General features: G+C 37.5%; 1 protein-coding gene across 1 annotated transcript in view; it reads right to left on the reverse strand.

Moving 5' to 3' along the window:
* Positions 1 to 19,627, reverse strand: part of C5 (complement C5) — an 82,477-nt gene that overhangs the window by 58,300 nt on the left and 4,550 nt on the right. The window contains exons 2-9 of the mRNA XM_002915955.4: positions 19,329 to 19,521; positions 16,683 to 16,845; positions 12,635 to 12,705; positions 9,642 to 9,733; positions 7,360 to 7,442; positions 4,747 to 4,837; positions 2,627 to 2,741; positions 878 to 1,004 (exon numbers count right to left, since the gene is read on the reverse strand). Coding sequence (XP_002916001.1) covers positions 878 to 1,004; positions 2,627 to 2,741; positions 4,747 to 4,837; positions 7,360 to 7,442; positions 9,642 to 9,733; positions 12,635 to 12,705; positions 16,683 to 16,845; positions 19,329 to 19,521 — 935 coding nt within the window. The remainder of the gene's footprint in view (positions 1 to 877; positions 1,005 to 2,626; positions 2,742 to 4,746; positions 4,838 to 7,359; positions 7,443 to 9,641; positions 9,734 to 12,634; positions 12,706 to 16,682; positions 16,846 to 19,328; positions 19,522 to 19,627) is intronic.

Genomic DNA, 19,627 nt, shown 5'->3' on the forward strand with positions numbered 1-19,627 from the left:
GTGATCCTGGCGTTATGGGATCGAGCCCCACATCAGGCTCCTCCGCTATGAGCCTGCTTCTTCCTCTCCCACTCCCCCTGCTTGTGTTCCCTCTCTCGCTGGCTGTCTCTATCTCTGTTGAATAAATAAATAAAATCTTTAAAAAAAAAAGATTTTAAGGATGCTAAGAAAGTAGTAGGTAAGAAGAAGAAGGAGGAGGAGGAAGAGAGGTATAGGGGGAGAAAGAAGGAGGAGAAGGAGGAGGGAGGAGGGAGAAGAAGAAGGAAAAAAGGAGGTAGAGGGAAGGGTGGGGATAACACTTAGGTCGTTTGCACTCTGTGACATGTACTGTTTTAAGCGCTTTGCATATATCGGCTCTCTGATCCTCACCATAGCACTGTGAGTTATATGCTATTATTGTACCCATTTTAGAAACACTACCTCCAATTTTAGATATTTAGAATATTTAGAATATTACAGCTGAAAGGGGCGTTAGGAGGTATTTAGTTCAACTCCATCATTGTACAGACAAGGAGACTAAATGATAATGCAGTATCTTTCATCTGCATAGTACTTTATCAAACATTTTTACATATATAATCTCATTTAGATTTTTATTCTTACCAGGTAAGAACACTGGGGTTTTAGATGGTCAAGCCAGATATCAGGATATCAATATCCACTGAGCAGGTGCTATCCCATTTTTGTACTTGGGATGATAGAGACCCAATGACTAGAGTGTGGAAGAGCTCTACTCTAATCTCAGTTTTTAATGATATGAAAGTAAAATTTAACTATGAATGAAAATAAAATACAAAAGAATTACAGAAATTATTTACACTTATAATATTCTGTCCAAATATTATTCAACAGAAAGTTAAAAAAAAAAAAAACTTACCTGTAGATTCTATGACTGTTACACCAATATAAAGGTACTTGTTGTCTAAATCTTCCAGACTGTCATAGGACAGTTCTTTAATCGCCGTTTCAGAGTTAAATGTGATTTGAGCAACTCCATTTATCAACTTTTTAAAAGTGGAAAATGAAAGAGGTATTTCAGAGAAGAATTTAACAGAGAATAATTAACAAAATCTGCCTTTACTAGCTTCTAAATAGAAGGCAACCATTAGAGGAATGGTTTATTGTCAACAGTAGAGTGAATGATTAAGTCTACAAATAAGCCCAGAATGTTATTTTCTAACTTATGGGTATAGTTTTATAGGAAGAGTTGTAAACATTACGTGGTTCAACAGGGCTTTTTTGCACTAGCTGACAAAGATTCCTTCTTCTGACCTTTGAGTCATCGCCCATCTTCTGGGCCTGCTTTCCAGCTTACTTTGGCTCCTGAGAGTTTGTTGGGTTTTATGATATTTAATTTGTACCTCACTGCTTACATATTGAAACACTAATTTAAAAACACACAATGGATAGAGAGAAATGGAGTTAAGTCATATTATATTGCTTAATTATTAACCACAACAGTAAAATAGATTTTGCCTTATTTTTTCTTCTAAAATTGAGTAGCTTGAGGCCAGGGATTTTTGTCTTATTTACCTTCAAATCTCAGTGCCTAGCATAGACTCTTACATTAAAAAGAGGTGTCTGCCTTATATCTTGAATAAATCAAACTCTTTGGAAAAGCATGAGCTAAATAACTGATGATACAAACCACATGAGTATGCAAGAGTGAGCAGAATGACAGGAGTCCTTATCATCTGAGGTACAATGTCAAGAACACTGAACAAGGGAAAAGGGGACCAGGGCTCTACTCTGAGCTCCGGCAACCACTAGCCCTTAACCGTGGGCAAATAACTTCTCAATGAATTCATTCACTCACAAATATTTACAGAGCACCTACTCTTTGCCAGGACTCAGGTTGGCTCTGGGCATATAACGGGAACAATTCAGACCCACAGAGAGTTTGGTGTAAAGAATGCTAAATACATAAACCATTGCAGTAAAGAAGGGTTTCTCTATGTCAGCACTACTGACATTTTTGGACAGGGGAATTTTTTGTTGCTGGGAGCTGCTCAGTGCATTGCAGGAGTTTGGCAGAATCCTGGCCTCTATTTCCTAAATGCCCATGGCACCCTCCTTCCCTGTTGTGACAACCACAAATGTTTCTGAACATTGCTAAACAATGTCTCTGGTTGAGAATCACTGTAATAAAGTACGAAACATACTCCACTAAGGGAGGCTCAAGGCCTAAGGGAGTACCTGGCAGGGGCTGCCAAACTAGTTTATAGGAGTCAGGGAGACTTCCCAGAGAAAGGGAGTTAACACTGAGACTTTAAGAAGGAATTAGCCAGGCAATGAAGAGACAGAAGGGACAAAGGGAAAGAGCATTCCCAAGTAGAAGGAGAGGCATTGCAAACACCTGGAGGCAAGAGAGACTAGTGCAAGTTCCAGGAACTGGAGTGACCAGCTCCAGGGAGAGGAAAGGGAGAGCGAGATAGGCTGGCGAGGGAGGCTGATGTCTTGGACAGTGGACTTTATCCTGAGGACCAGGAGAAGCCAAGGGAGCATTTTAGCTTTGATTTCCACACCAATGTAAAATGAAGGGTTAGACTAGATGATCTGAAAGTGACTTCTCTCCAGCCTTCCTGGTGTGTCTTTAGGTACAAGGGAACCCGTCTTAACATCTTACCATTGTGTTTTGCAATGCTTTTTGCATCATTTCTTTTTGATTATCTTTTAAGTCGTCTCTTATTCCAAAAGTGATATAAACTTCAGCCTCGGTGACGACTTTATTATAAAAATATCTGCCAAACAATAATACCATAAAATTGTTTTGCTCACACAGTTACAATAATAAAATTCAGATCCAATGTAACAATTTGAAATTACATAAAGCACTTGATACACTTTCAAGTGTCTTCCATCCACTATTACATTTCATCCTCATAAAGCTACAATAATAAAAGCAAAGTGCGGATTTTTATTACTCTGCGCTTGATTAAAAAAAGGATCATGAGGAAATCAAAAGACCTCAGGTCCAGGACCAGGATACACTGCTTCCTTGATGATTTTGATATCAGTGGGGCTCAGTTCCCTATTTTCTTTTACATCTTTAAAAGCAGCATGCCCAAACTCATTGTAATATAAATTCTTTTTTAACATTCTAACTGCATATTTCCTTTTTAGTTTGGAATTATAGTAAGGCTAAAGGAAATTTGCTGCATAGCAAATAACACTATAGCAAGAGCTAACCTTCCTTATCCATAGTCTGAACAAATAAAGTGAGTGTCCCCATTAAAAGAAGTCAGTTTCTAGACTTCTCTGTCAAATGAGACTTTGTGTTGGTTTAGACTAAGTAACATCTTAGGATCTTAGGAATAACCTTAGGAATTCCATTTCAGGAATAAATGCTAATAAGAAAGGCAGTACAGGGTAGTATTGTGGGCTTGAATTCTGAAACCAGACAGGCTATACAATTTACTAGCTATGTGATCTTGGGCAAATAACTGGACACGTACCTCTGTTTTTGTATTTGTAATATGGAGACAGAAATTGTATCTGCCTCACAGAGATTTCATAAAGATTAAGTGAGCTAATATATACAGAGTACTTAGAAAAATGCCCAACACAGTTATATAAATTGGTTATTGTTACTAATAACTATATTATATTGTCATTTTTAAATGACCTGAATTTTTGTGGGAGATCGCTTGCAAAACTAACTCCAGTTCTCCACCACCCCATAAATCCACCACTTTTGTAGCTCCTTGCAGATGAAAGGTTATGAAGGGAATCTATTTCCTTTGCGCTGGTCTTAAAACTTGCTTTGGACAAAAGAATGCGGTAGAAGTGATGGTGAGCCAGTCCTAACCTTAGGCCTCAAGAGGACTGTTATGCTTCCATATTCTTTCTGTGGGCACTGCTGCTCCTGTAGGTTAATCTGCTGGATGATGAGAGATACACAAAGTCCAACTGTCTTTGTCGCTTTAGTCAACTGCCAGACATATGAGTAAGACCTCCCTAAACCAGCCAGCCCCCAGGTGACTTGCCAACTAATTGGAGGCACACAGGTGGGCCCAGATGACATTCAGCCTGCCCCCCGATTAGTGGAACTGCCCTGCTGCCTCTTAAGTGGTTCCGGTTTTAAAGCACTGGGTCTTGAAGTAGTTGTAGAGCATTAGCTAGTTGATTAAGCCATTAAAAAAATGACAAGAAGTAAAGTCTTCAGGGGCACCTGGGTGGCACAGCGGTTAAGTGTCTGCCTTCAGCTCAGGGCGTGATCCCGGCGTTATGGGATCGAGCCCCACGTCAGTCCTCTGCTATGAGCCTGCTTCTTCCTCTCCCACTCCCCCTGCTTGTGTTCCCTCTCTCGCTGGCTGTCTCTATCTCTGTCGAATAAATAATAAAATCTTAAAAAAAAAAAAAAGAAGTAAAGTTCTTCATATCTCAGCCCCAATATCCTAAGTCATGCTGATTCCTAAACATACACATTGAACTTAAAACTTTAGGATTTTTTTTGCGGTTGAATAACCAAAAAACCTAAAACCAGAATCAGTGAAAATTGGAACGAGTAAATAAACTATAGGCCTGATATCTCCTCAATCAATCAATCCCAAAGTCATAAAAAAAATTGCCAATAAATCACAGATCTCAGCACTATATATGTGCATTTAAACTTGCACAATATTACATGTCAATGATACCTCAACAAAGTGGGGGGAAATCATACTTCTCACTTTGAGCAACTATCACCAACCGGACTTGGCACTCAATTTTGCTGGATAATCTGAAAAAAAGAAACTCTCTTACCTTGCTCTAATAGTAATTTCAAAATCAGTGAAATCCTTATAGCCAATGAAATTCTTTTCTGGTTCTATTGAGACTGAAAAATGTGGCATCACTGAAAATAAAAACAAAGAGGCAAGTTAGAGCAGCCTTCTTTCTAGGATAGTTGGACAAGCTATAACATCAACACAACATCCAGCTTGTCATTGTCAAGATCATCATCATCATTGTCAACAATATGCATGGGACACCTCTCACTCTACCGATCAGAGGTCTCTCCAGCTTTATGTACCAGAAGCACTTTGCTTCTACTTTGATTACAGCATTTATTATAGGCAATTGATTATTTCCTTCACTAGAGTATGGGCTTCTTGAAAACAGAAAAGACTATACCCCATGTATCTTTGTGTCTCTCCCCCTCCCACCCTTTTTATGCAGTCTTAAACATATTTTTTAGAGTCTTAAACATATTATACATTCAATGAGGGTTTATTAAATTGAAAATAGAAAATGAAAACTCTCGCTCATTTAACAGTTCCCTTTTATGTCTCATAGATAAAACCTATCTGGTCTCCAAATTTCAACATAAAACTCTGACTTTAGTCAAGAAAAGAAAGCTTACAATTAGCTAAAAGAAAGAACACCCATGCAAAATTTAAAATTAGGGCAGAAAGGAGTTCTTTCTTTCTCTCTCTCTCATTGATCGCCCAAGAGGAAACAATTTCACCTGTCAAAATGGCACTGCCTTCTTTTCAGACGAACTAAGACCATGTACCAGGGCTTATGGATTCTAATTCTGTTAACCAGCACAACTGTTAATAGAAAATTGAGTAACTGAGAGGCCCTGATATTGTGGACAAAGATTGACACATAAGTGTAAGTGAGATAGTTGGCTTTAGATATGGCTCGTGTTTTCTAGATGGAGAAGTGTCAAAGGGGAAGGCCCTTTGTTGCTCTAGGCTGCATTCCTGTTACCAAAGATGAAGGCAGGTGTGTTCTCTCTATGATATGAGGCGGAAGAAAACATTTCATCTTTTCTTCTAGTACCTACTTGCTATGCAGCAGGCACAATCCTATTAATGGGGATATCCCAGTGAACAGAAAGACACAAACCCTGTCCTTACTGAGCTCACAGTCAAACAGTGAAGACAGTGATAAGCAAATAATTAGATAAACACCTACACCATAGTTATGAAAACCAATATATAAGTTGAGTGAATCCTTCCCAGGAAAGAGAAGTTAGGAAAAGATTTGCTGAATAAATGGCTTTTCAGCTGAGACTTGAAACATGAGAAGGTGTTGCTTAGGGAATGAAGGAGGGGAAAAGTAATTCTAGGCAGATGGAATACTCTATCCATAAAGTCACCACTGCTGGAGGGAAGTAAGGGAATGAATGCTATAAAATGAGGCTCAAGAGGAGGAGGGCGGGGGCCAGCTCAAAATAGGGATTTCGATTTTCATTAGCAAAGGAATGAGGAGCTATTGGGGACTTTTCAAAAGTGAAATAACATGATGAGATTTGCATTTCAAGATTTTGACCAATACCAAGTGAGAATAGCTTGGAAGAAGAGATAGCAATTAGGAGGCTTTTGCAGTAGTCCAGGAGGAAGCCTGGTGATGAATTGATGAGGATGGTAAGAGGTGGATGAATTCTAGATATACACAGGAAGCAGCAAAAATACTCGGAGGAAGGAAGATCAGTTAGGATTATAGGTTATTGAGAGCCCACTAATTTTTAAAGTTGTTTCAGTGTAACAGACTTTTTTGGTCACTGTTTTGTTTGCTAATTATTAAAATTTGTGTATTTATTCTCCGTATTGTAAGTCTCCTGGCAGGAATAAAAAATGACTTCAAGCAAAAGAAAGCTAAATTTGATATCAGAACACACAAGTGCTCTAGTAAACAACTATAAGAGACGGAAAGATTGGGGTGCCTGCGTGGCTCAGTCGGTTGGGTGTCTGCCTTTGGCTCAGGTCATGATCCCAGGGTCCTGGGATCCAGCCCTGCATTGGGCTCCCTGCTCAGCGGGGAGTCTGCTTCTCCTCCCTCTGCCTCCTCTGCCTGCGGCTCCCCTTGCTGTGCTCTCTCTCTCTCTGTCAAATGAGTAAATAAAATCTTTAAAAAGAAAAAGAAATGGAAAGATAAGCTATTTATATGTTAATTGTTAGTCCATTAATATGATTGAGCCAGAAGGAAAACAGTACTGAACTAGGGGGATGGAAATGCAGGTGTTCTTGTACTGCCACTAATCGGTTGTAATGACTTGAGCAAATCATTAGTCTTGCTGGGTTCTGCTCACCACATCTCTGCCTATTTAAGTTTCTTCTAAAATCATAATTTTTGACCTTAACTCGTCAAGCTCCATGGGCCACTAGGTTTCTTCTGGCTCTGTGATGAGGAACACAACTCCAGAAATGTTGATGAGCTTGTTCAAGGGTAACAAGAGCATGCTGGAACTAGAGCCGAGGTATTCCAACAACTACACTCTCCCAACCTCCTCAGCCAGTACTTCTAACCATCCCTGTCAGGCTGCCTCATCTTCCTCTGGGAGTGATTCTGCATTAAGTTCACTAATGAAAAGCACAACTGCAAAAACGCTAACTTTTTACAGGTAAACTTTTAATTGTCACAAATTACCATATTCTTTAATTTCAAAATATGTAGTTCCCGTTGTTGAAAAGTCCTCTTTATATTTAGCTTGGATTGTCCACACACCATATCTGTGGAGACAAAATATTTAAAATTATAGAAGTCATCAAATATTTTTAATTTGTCCAGAGGAAATCTAATCAATTCCTGTTTTAAAAAGGAAAAAGTAGAGATGTATTTAGCCTAAGTAATATATTTTATTTGTGTATATCTTTAAGTAATAAATGGAAATAATTGAGTGTTTCAAGGATAATAAAAATTTTTTAGTAATGACTTTCTCATATATTGTGTTATTTTTTCAGGTATTTTGTCTTAATATAGTCAATAGCTTTGATTTGAAGAGCTTATGAAACTTGAGGATTAACTTAATTGTGGACCATAATTATACTAACATAATACTAAAATCCACACTATAGTAGGAAATCCATACTAACGTCTCTAGAAACATATAACAAGGTCAAGCTTATCCAGATATTAAAACTCACACCTCACATAAAAGGAGTTATGGTTAGAGACAAAGTATGGTTCATTTAAAGAGGAAAATGACCTGAATTTAATTAACAATCTTTATTTAAAAATATTTACTGAGAACTGGCGTAAGAACTAGAGATAAAAGTGAACAAAATAGAAGAATTTCTGCCTTTATAGAGCTAATAGTCCATGAAATTTCCAATTCCCATTTTTCCATTTACTGGCAGAATGGATTTGGCCAAGTTGTTTAACCTCATTTGTGCAATGAAAAAAATAATATTTACCTTGCACATTGGTTATGCAACTAATACACTTAATATTATGACTATCACCATCATCATTAATTCAGTGAATATTTATCAAGTGTCTGTTATGTTAAAGTGCTAAAGATACAACAGTGAGCAACACAGACAAAATAAAAAGGCAAACAAATAAGTGTAACATTGAGATAAGTGCCATGAAGTAAATAAATAAGAGAGAAAAGGAGAGGGACTACATTAAATTATGCATCCAGGAATAGCCTCTTTGAATAGGGAGCATTTACTCTGTGTCCTAAAGAATGAGAAGTCAGCCTTGTGAAGAGCAAACTGAAGCACATTCTAAGTAGAGGGGACAACATGTGCAAAGGTACTGGGGTAGGAAAGTAGTGCTCATGAGAGCCCATCATGTCTGACACATAATCTGTCAAGGAGCAAATGGCACAAGATGAAGCTGGATAACAGTTGGATAAATGATAATAGTTATAAAATAATAAGATCAATTCTGTGCTATAGAGCAGGTAGTATTTTCAAGAAAGTATATGATTTAAAAAGTAAATTCCCAATTTCACTCATATTTCTAGAAAATCTTCAGTGAATTAACCACAAACAACAAACTGTGAACTCCCTCCCAGAGTGCAGAAAAATGATCACAAGGAGATTTTGCTTTAAAGTTGTATTTAACCATTTATAAGCACACTTATTTGTCCTACTCAATTATAAGTCCTTTGAAGGCAGGGACTGTGGATTATTCATTTCTATTTTGTATATCTCATTCCCTACGTGCTTTGCACATACCAGAAATGTGTTCACCAAATATTTATTACATTGCATTCTGTTAAAACATGTTCTTAAATCCTTTAACATGAGGCCAAAAAAAGGAAATGGCTCTGAGAACACTTTCCCTCTTGAAATCTGCCTTCTGGTAGTTTATGCAGACAAAGACTATGGAGGACCAATATTTTTGTAACTCTCAGAGCAAGGCATGGGACCACTCCAGCCTTTTAGACTGATGGTCTATTAGATTCCTTGAAGGGTAGAGAGTTGATGGTTTTAATGAAAAAAAGCCCAGGGACTATTTCTGCGTCTTCCAAATTTTTATTTCTATATATAAAGAGGATTGCTGGGAAGTATTGGGAGGTGTTTTTTTTTTTTTTTTTTTTTTGGTCAGAAACTGAGCCTCACTTCTCATTTGACTTAAATTTTCTTTTTAATATTCAAACTTATATTGTGCCCTTTCTTTTTGTTGTTGTTTAAAAATTTTTGGGGTCTTTCTACTTTTTATTTGTTTTATTTTATCTTAATTCCAGTGAGTTAACATACAGTGTTATATTAGTTTCAGCATGCAATAATAGTGCTGCAACAATTCTGTACACCCCCCGTGTGCATCCCAAGTGCACTCCTTTGCACACCCTCATTTCTTTCACGCTCACATCCTTTGTTAACACCAGGTGGCTCCATCTGACTGGTTGTCTGCCTCACAACCCAAAGTTCCATATGTGCTTTCTAGAGAAAACATTATTAACAAATGCTTTAAAATACTTAGGATTCGATGGAATCTTGAAGTCAGGAAAAGAGATGATTCCAGTATAATCATTTTCTTCTACAATGTCCACTTCTGATCCTTCAGGATCCTTTGAATAAAAACAAACAACCTCAGAGCACATAAGCCACATTAAAAAAATCAACTGATGATAATATCTTTGACCTACAGAAGTATTTACTAACAACTATCTACGTCTTCAAGTTAAATATGAAGGAGGAAGAGTACTTGAATGTTGTGAAAGGCAAATAGGGTGCATTTAAGCTACTTCCCTCCCTCTTAAAACTCTCCTCCACCTCTTGCTATACACACACACACACACACACACACACACAGAGGAAGGGAGGGGGCGAGGCAAGGTTTATATTGGTATCCAGGATATCCTAGCCTCAATTATCCAGAAGAGACTCAACTTTCTATTGCATAACTAAAAAAAGAAATGTAACAATAATTGATGTTACAACTAAACAAATGTAAACTAGCAGGCCTTATAGATACCAGAATATAAATTTCATATCTGTTCATTTGAAGTTTTCCAAAGCAAATGTACTATAAAATGCTTTAACTAGCTAGATATTCTATATCTGTGCACTATGAACCTTTTGAACTTGATAAAACACTCGAAATGGTTAAACAAACTTGAAAGTTTTCATAAAACTTACCCATAAACTCCCCTTTGTGTGTGGGTTTGAAAATTACCAAAATGAGGTATTTTACTTTCTTTGGACTACATCTACTACTTTCATGGACAACAAGGTTCATTTTGACCTTAACACAAAAATTTACCACCATGTGCCATGACTCTGGAATTCACGGCCGGATTTTAAGGTATTTTTCCCTGGGGTTACAAAGGTCTATTCTAAACAAGGATTAGTATCGCAGCTAAATATCGTCTGGGCTGTTCCTTATCCCTGCAGTTGATCATGCACAGTGCTTCTAAGATGATCTCTCTTGAGCACTATTTTCAGGATACTTCTTGTATACTGATTCTCTGTGGCTCTGGGACCAGACTCCTCAATCCTCTCTTCCTGGGGCAGCTCCTACATGGGACGACCGACATCCACTCTTCCTTACGTGGTGCCAGGATTTTTCATCACTCAAGCTCAACCAGGAGAAATAAATTAAAGAGCATCTGTCCACATCCTCTAGTATTTTCTGACAGGAAAAGGGCATTTGAGCTGGATACTCTCCTTCCTTCCCTTCCAGACTCCCTATACCACTCAGCCAGTTTATTTGCTATCTCGCTTCTTAGTCCTTCCTGTTGCCATTGGAAAACTCGTGCTATTTCTTAACAGAAAGTTCTTCACTATTTTGTAAAAATCCATGTCTATTCTTTTAATTGAAACCTTTTCTATTCCAGAAAAAGATCACTGTCAGCTGTGACTCTTACCTCCATTTGGTCTGCCCTCTGAGCCCATGTGTCATTTGCCCCACTGTATCCTTTGTTTGGTTTATTCTCTAGTGGGGTTTTGTCCTGTAGTATCTACTCAGTGTGTACGTCTATTCCTACACTCAAATCTTGGGTTCCAAAGGGAAAAAACTCACAGCTTTAGGACAAGTTAGCACACGTAAACCATTGTCTTGAACTGGTGAATTCCCACCCGCTTCCCGGCAGCTGTCAGTGCGACTCTCACGGGCTTCCTCTCCCCACCCTCGTTCAGGCAGTCTGGGAGGCCGCTCTCCGCATTTCTCCTGCTGCTGACAGCACACCTCTCTCTCCCTGCATCAGGACTTCTGCAGCAGCTCAGCCTGGGGTTCCCTCACTGCACATTCCTTCATTTCCACCACAGTGGTGCTCACGGCTACACGTTCCCTTCCATCCTTGGTCCTGTCCCTTCAGTAAATCTGCATGGACTCCCTACCACCTGCCACGTGAATTCTTCACCTCCAGGCCTGGTGATTCAAGTCTCTGGCCCTAGTCTAACTTTCAAAATCTTATTTACCCCTTTGTTGCCAGGGACGCCTCTGCCCTGGAATCAGGTTGTTTTCTTCCTGTCCAATCCCTTTCACCTCTGACTCTGCTTCTGTCGCTCTTTTCCAGCAACCCCCCCCCCAATGTCTTCTCCACCGCTCTCAATTCCACTCATTTCTCCAGGCCCAGTTCAAATCTCACCTCTTCCTGGACGGGTCCCTTGGCCTCCCTAATCTCTTTTCTAAACTACCGGAGTTTACGGTATTTATCAACCACAGTCTTGGCACACTCTGATGCTTCACAAGTAACTCAGTATAAAATAGTCAGACAAAGTTTGTGAAAGGTTTATGATCTGTGTAGGCTATAGAGCAGTCAATGTTATGCCTATATATTCTTCTTTTTTACTTGTGTTCTGGTAAGTTTTTCATCTTCTGGGGTTCATTGGTAGGAGAAAAGATGCTGCAGCCTACAGGGAAGGGCCACGGGTAATATACCTACTGCTACTAGGTAAGCAGTTATTTCCCCACAAAAATTTTGTAGGGTTGTGACACAAACCGGGTAAGGCCATGGGAGCTTGTTGCACGTGGGCATGTCATCTGTTACGCATGTCATCATGTCATCGCTGATAAAGGGTTGATAACTGCTGATCTTTATCTTATGGTTAAACATTATTTTTCACATGTGCTAGTATGTCACTAAACTCTAAGTTTCTTAAGTGTAAGTGCCCACATTGTAATTCTTTATCTTGAATTGTACAAATCAAAAATCTCATATATAAAATTCAATTAATAGTCAATCAATTCTTAGTGATTTATTGATGCTCTTTAAGACAGAAACCATAGAGGATATATTTAAAGGATTTAGTTTGAAATCACAACTTGTTGAAAGTGACTTTTCATGAACGTTTTACATATATCTATTGTAGAGACATAGACCTACAATGTTATACTTACAGAAGATGTTCAATAACCATTTACCCAACATTGAATGAGTTAGTGTGGTGTTAGGGCAGGATTATGGAACAATGTATCTTATCCTAAAGATGAGTTAAATTATTATTTAAATAAATAACATACTTACTATGTAAGTTAAGACAGTTTCTCTTTTGGCTGGCTTCAAGTCCTCATTCAGTGAGTAAACTCTAACCTTTACTGTAAGAACAATGGATATCGTCAAAACCTCTGCTAACCACAAGGGTATTTTGATTTTTTACAAAAATCATTCTCAAAAGAGATGAGTATAATTTTTAAAAAATCACAAAAATTGATACACAAAAATTCATACTTAAAGGAAAGAAAAAGTTAGTTTACAGACATTTATACTACTAAAGATTTTTCTTTTTTTTTTTAAAGATTTTATTTATTTATTTGACAGAGGTATTATTTATTTGACAGAGATAGAGACAGCCAGCGAGAGAGGGAACACAAGCAGGAGGAGTGGAAGAGGAAGAAGCAGGCTCATAGCGGAGATGCCTGATGTGGGACTCGATCCCATAACGCCGGGATCACGCCCTGAGCCGAAGGCAGACGCTTAACCGCTGTGCCACCCAGGCGCCCCAAGATTATTTTTCTTTAAAGAGAATCCTCTTGGATTCCTTTAAAGAGCCACTTTTCCTAGTGAATTTGAAGTACAGTCCACTTTATTAAAATATATTTCTATACAATTTTTTGGGAACACACATTAGGCCCTTGTTTATTGAGAATTTCATAGCAAAATAGTGATCTCTCCCATATAGTTTTATGGGAGTATACCATATTATATTGTCTCATATTAGAGTTGTAGATTTTAATGGAAAATTAGATAGTTTCATTTTGACATTAGAGACTCTTGCACATACAAAAAACAACAAGGCCCCAAAGTATCCCTTATTGTTGCTAAAGGCAGCTTTGAATTGTATGGTTTTCTTAGATTCGTTGAGCTGGAACCTAAAATGGTTCCATCATTGTCAAACGAGTAATGGCAAGAGCTCAAGAACAATTAGTTCTCTTTGTTTGTTTCTGCCCATTAATAGATCCCTGCCTTTTAAACAACTGCATCGGCTTGGAATTGAACTCTTAGCTGCTTGAGACATGCTGTTCTAGTTCTTTTCAATATGACATATTGTAATTTCTCTGACGTTCATTTACCGATGCTGAAATCATTTCATGGCCAAAACTTTACTCACAAAATAAAACTAAACTGGAGCCATAAGCCCTTTAAAGGGTCAGTATTACCTAAAGCTTTACATAAGTCACATTAAGCTCTCCAAAATTGGTTTCACTAAGACCATAAGGTCAAAGCAAAATGTTCAGTAAATCCCCCCCCAACACACACACATACACACTCTGCTGTCTCCCCCCCTCACTTTTCTCCCACCTTGTGTCCTCGCTCCTATATTATGGACATACCCGGTTCATCCCCGAGTGTCACTGGGATACTGCCAGAGGCAATATGTCACAAAAAGGTAAGCGCTCATGCCCTGGAGTTCAAAATTTTGGTTTCATTCCCATGACTACCACTTCCTAGTGGCCCTGGAGTGGGCTACTTAATCCCTCTAAATATTAGTTCTCTCATCTTAAAACAGAACTGTTAGTATCTGCTTTATAGTGTTACGAGAACTAAATGAGACAAAGCTTTTAACATATCCTGGTGCATAATACCTACTCAATAAATGCTTATTATTTTTACTTTAGTATTATTATTTTTATGTCTACTACTTATCTACTTTCTAACCCAGGTTGTGTTTGGATTAGAAAATTAATCTTGTCTTCATAGCAACAGTGTATCAGAGGCAAGACAATATAATACTTTAGTACCAAAGATATGGCTTATTAGGTTTTTTAAAAAAAAATGTATTGATGCCTTCTACGTGCAGGCACTATGCTGCACTTGGAGATGTGGCGGTGAGACAAATCAGACATGGAAGTCTTCCAATGGAGTGCAGGAGAGAGCGAACGCATGATCACACAAGAGTATGTACAATTCCAAGGCAGGAAGCACTACAAAGAGCACTGTCCAGCTTCCTGAGAGCACAGAAGAGGGAGATTTGAAGTGGTCAGAGGGGTCAGAGAAGGCTGCGTAGGTATTAATAAGGCAACGTTGTTGGGGGGCTTGGGGGGAATGAATGGACCAGACAGAGATATACAGGCCTTCATATGGGGGGGGGTGGAGAGTATGAGAAAGCAAATAAAAAGAGGTCAGTTTGGCAGGTTTCCACAGATGAGGGGGAGCATGATGAATGAGAAAGCTGGGGGGGAAGGCAGGACACAGGCTGCATGAAATTGAAGGATTTTGGTCAATATTCTAAAGTCCTTATCACACAAAGCCTTGAAGATTTAAGCCTTTATCCTAAAGATGCTTATACTAAAAATCCCTCAAGGATCTTCAGATTAAATGTGTGGATTAGGACATTAGAGCTATAAATAGCAAGACTTAATCAATTTCTAAGAGAACTACTTTTAAGTAATTTTTTTTTCCTTCTGTGTAAAGAAGGTTTTGTGCTACTCCACAGATCAAACAGTAATGGAAATCACTTTCCCGGTGCTTACTCTACTCTGGGCATTGTTTCAAGTGCTTTACCCATACGAATTCACCTACCTCTCACAACAATTCTGTGAGGTAAGTTCTATCATGATCTCTATTTTACAGATGAGGAAAGTGGGGCTCAGAGAGATTGAGTAACAAGTACAGGGTCACAGAGCTCATAACAACCCAAGCTGGGATTTGAACCCAGACAATTTGGCTCCAGAGTCTCTTCTAAATTAGTCCTTTAATATCAGAAGAGGACAAGGGCAAGGATATGTTTGTTTCTAGGTATGAGTATGTTTTAAAGGGCCCACGCTTTATGGGCTCTATGTATACATCAGGTCCTCTTCTTAGAGTCAAGAGATGGCACTACTCTGGCAATGACAATCTGTTCAAGCTGACAGCAATATCCCACCCTCTCTAGGCCTTTCCTTTCTGAGCTTGTCAGGGCAGGTACACCTGCAGAACAGATGTAGGCCTATTCCATTCTGTTACTGTCATCCCCAACATCATCAACATTTAGCAAGCATGCACTATGTCAAAAGTTTTTCAACAAAGCTGGCTGGTCCTGCTTCTCTTCACCTGTCCTTCACCAATAGCAGCATCATTGAAACTCCATAAACTCCCCTCCCACATAGAGTTCTCTTATAATTCCATCTCTGATGTGAACGACTGTGAGAGGGAGAGATGGAGGATTCCAATGACTGCAGTCATGAGACCATATTTGGGTAGGTTTTACACTTTTCTGAGTTTCACCTTTGGCTCACTGGGAATAAATCCAGCCATTTCTCAATCCTTCAATTTTGACTGCTATTCTGCCCTTTCTCCCACTAGCAGAAGAACCATGAATATGAAGCCATGCTCTATTAGAAATTTTCTTAGGAAATCCCCTTAGAAAATTAATATCCATATATTTCTGTGATCTAGTTTATTCTTTGCTGAAACATCTGATCCCCTAGGGTTGGATTTATTTTCTGAATTTGAGGAATAGCTCCAAAGTCAAAGGAATTTTTTTAATGAACATGGCTCTATAATAAATTATTTTTCCATTGCCAAAATTGTATTTGTAATTACACCTTACACTTATTTAATAAATAAGATATAACACATTTCACAATTTTTAAAAAGCTTTTTTTTAAAAAAAATATCTTATTTATTTATTTATTTGACAGAGAAAGAGACAGCCAGAGAGAGAAGGAACACAAGCAGGGGGAGTGGGAGAGGAAGAAGCAGGCTCCCAGAGTATAAGCCTGATGTGGGGCTCGATCCCAGGACCCTGGGATCACGCCCTGAGCTGAAGGCAGACGCTTAACCTGAGCCACCCAGGCACCCCTAAAAACCTTTTTTCTTCATGGAAATAACTAATGAGGCAGATAATATAATTGTTGATTTTGCAGTTTCCATATGAACTTATAATTTATATTTAAGTATAAATTATATATTTAGCAATTTCCATATAACTTTTAAATTAAAATAGTATTTATAAATGTTAAAGTCATTGGGTGTTGAGACTCTTTTGAGCAAGTTGGAAACTTGCCTCCACTTAATTTCAAGTGTTAAAAAAATCTCTACAATATGTCAATCGCCCCCTCTCCACCAGAGAAAGCAACATCTTATACCCTACCTGACTGTTGTGGAGTGTAAATGGGTTTATCTGTATGAATGAAGAGAAATCCATTGTCATAGGTTATTGGCACTTTTTTTGATCTTGAAAAATGCCTCGATACAACTTCCAAATACACATGTGAAACTGGGTTTCGTCCTCCAGACAATTGTTTGGGTTGTATCTGTAAAAGAAAAAATTGATGGAATAGAGTATAATTTTTAGGTTATAAAACATGTTGATTTTCTAAATACCACTGTCACCTCATTAGAACACGCAAAAAAAAATGAGTATATGTATTTAACCATTTAAAAAGTAGTAGAGACAGAATAGTGAATAAATTTTACCCAAAGCTTGTCAGTGTCAAATATCATAGTCAAAATTTAGCTTTAGGCAATTAAAAGTATTTTGGTTTCCATTTTTCCTAAATTTTATACACATTTAGTAAAACTACTACTACAGAAGCTTCTTAACAAACTTTCACTTGGTCAGCACTGGATTAGCATGCTGTCCACTCCCTCAGTTCAACATCCTGACTGACGTTCAGGACACTGTACTATATCTCTATCCCTCTGCTCCCAACGTGAGCTGCATGCTTTCTCATTTGGTGTACGTAACTGCAATTATCCACTTTACATTTTATGATATGCAAATATAATACATATAAGGAGTAATAAAAGAAAGAAGAGTGTTTCTATGAAAACTCAGGCTTTGGACACGTGGGATGAAAGTTAATCACTAAAACCAACTGCTGTGGAATCAAACATGTGAGAGCACTGTCAAAGTTTGGAAGACAGCAACAGCCTATGAAGATTCTGCATTCAGACTGCCTTGCAAGCGTCTTTAAGCTATTTCTCCACTTTAAAGGAAAAGAACTGTAAACAAAGATGATTCATTAAAGGTGTGACATGTAATAAATAAGATTTGACCCTCCAACCAGGGGACCCACGCTTAAAAAAAAGACGTTGGCATAACATCAAACAATCGGCAAACAAAGATACATTATAATGTTAAGATAAAATTAAATGCTGAAGATATGCATCAAGTTTTATGATTCTCTACTTAATCTTTCAATTAACTGAGTCCGTGCAAGTCATGAGAACTTTCTATGATGATGAAAACGTTCGATATCTATGTTGTCCAACAAGGTACTTGCCAGTCACATGTGGCTATTTGAGCACTTGGAATGGGGTTATTGTGACACATGAACTGAATTTTTTATTATAGTTATTTTTTTTAAAGATTTTATTTATTTCTTTGACAGAAAGAGACACAGCCAGAGAGGGAGGGAACACAAGGAGGGGGAGTAGAAGAGGAAGAAGCAGGCTCCCAGCAGAGGAGCCCGATCTGGGGCTCGATCCCAGAACTCCGGGATCACACCCTGAGCTGAAGGCAGATGCTAACGTCTGAGCTACCCAGGCACCCCTGAATTTTTTATTATAGTTAAATTTGATTGATTTAAATTTAAAGGTAACAGCCACACTAAGCATCTTAGTGACATTAGAAAAGAGTGTCCGCTGAATTTAATTGGGAAAATAATTTTAATTCTTAATAAATCCAGTAAGTGGAAGTATTTAAGGAATTTGAGCATTTACAATCAAGAACATTAATGATGTAAATGTAAATTCTTACATTTGGTTAGAATTTATTTAGATCAGTGTTTCTCAAACTTGAGTAATATACAGACCTCTTTTAAAGGATAAAATGTTCTGGAGGTCTCTCAGTGCTGACTTCTAATTATTTATAATATAAAATCTTATTTTTATTACAATGGTGCTTAAATATGTACAAACCTAAGACTAGGTGTAATTTTATGCTTACGAGTTTTACTTAATTATAAAATCAGAACAATTTTACAAAATAAGTTCCAAATACTAAATATCAATATAATTCTAATCTTAGGCTGTTTTCAAATTTCAAATTTAAATTTCTTTTTAAAGAGCTCACTTTAAAGAAACACTGGTCTAAATGAACCTCAAAGTCCCTTCCAAGTCTAGTAGTCTTTGATTTTCTGTTTTTTTTATTTTTGAATTTTTATCAGACTTTAAAACAATATTTTGAGTATGAAAGTAATTTTTAGTTAGAATTTTAAATAAGAAATGAGTTGCAAGCCATTCTCTAACCAAGGTGCACTACAATACCTAAATAGAAGGAAAAGTTATTTGATCCATAGTGTTCTTTGTACTAACTACAGGTTGTCAGTGAGAGCTATTCACTTTAGTAATCGTGATTTTATTAGTTTTGGAAGCTATAATTGACAAATATTGGAGTTTAAACTAACAAATGTTTAATAGCAGCCTTGGGTTTTTGTAGGCAATGCATTACAGACCAAGATGCATATTCATATTTTTCTATTTCTTTGTAATGACAATTTTCACAGTAAACAAGTATTTTCAATTCATTTCCAAATATTTTTACATTAGTACAATTTTATTTTCCAATACAAACATCATAATTTACATGCATTGCTCAAAAAGTGGACACAACTCTCCTATTTAGAATTTTCTGTTTCATCCATATTATCATTGGTGAATGACATCACTTAGTAATCACACAGTGGTGAGTGATATAAATGGCCAAATCTCTGCATTATCAACATTCAAATTTGCTACACATTTTATTGAGAATATTCTGTATGTATATAGAAAATGAAGAATAAATACATACTGTTAAGACTGCAGCGTTTTGGAATTTATTTTCTGAGGATAAAGTAACACGGCCTGAAGAGTAAGTAAATTTTTTATCAGGATAACTTTTAATAGAGATTGTTGCATCAAATACTTCAGTATATCCATAAACTTGAATTACAATATTTTCAGATGCTCCAACACGGAATACTTTTGGTGCCGAAATGACATATCTGTTGAAACAGGAAAAGAGTAGGACCAATATCTTGAGGTGATGTATTTCATTATATTTCTAATTTTTTCATCTCACTTGAGAGATTCTAATAGGCACATTTTCTC

The sequence above is a fragment of the Ailuropoda melanoleuca genome, chromosome 7 (genome assembly GCF_002007445.2).
Source record: "Ailuropoda melanoleuca isolate Jingjing chromosome 7, ASM200744v2, whole genome shotgun sequence".
In the NCBI taxonomy this organism is placed as follows: Eukaryota; Metazoa; Chordata; class Mammalia; order Carnivora; family Ursidae; genus Ailuropoda; species Ailuropoda melanoleuca.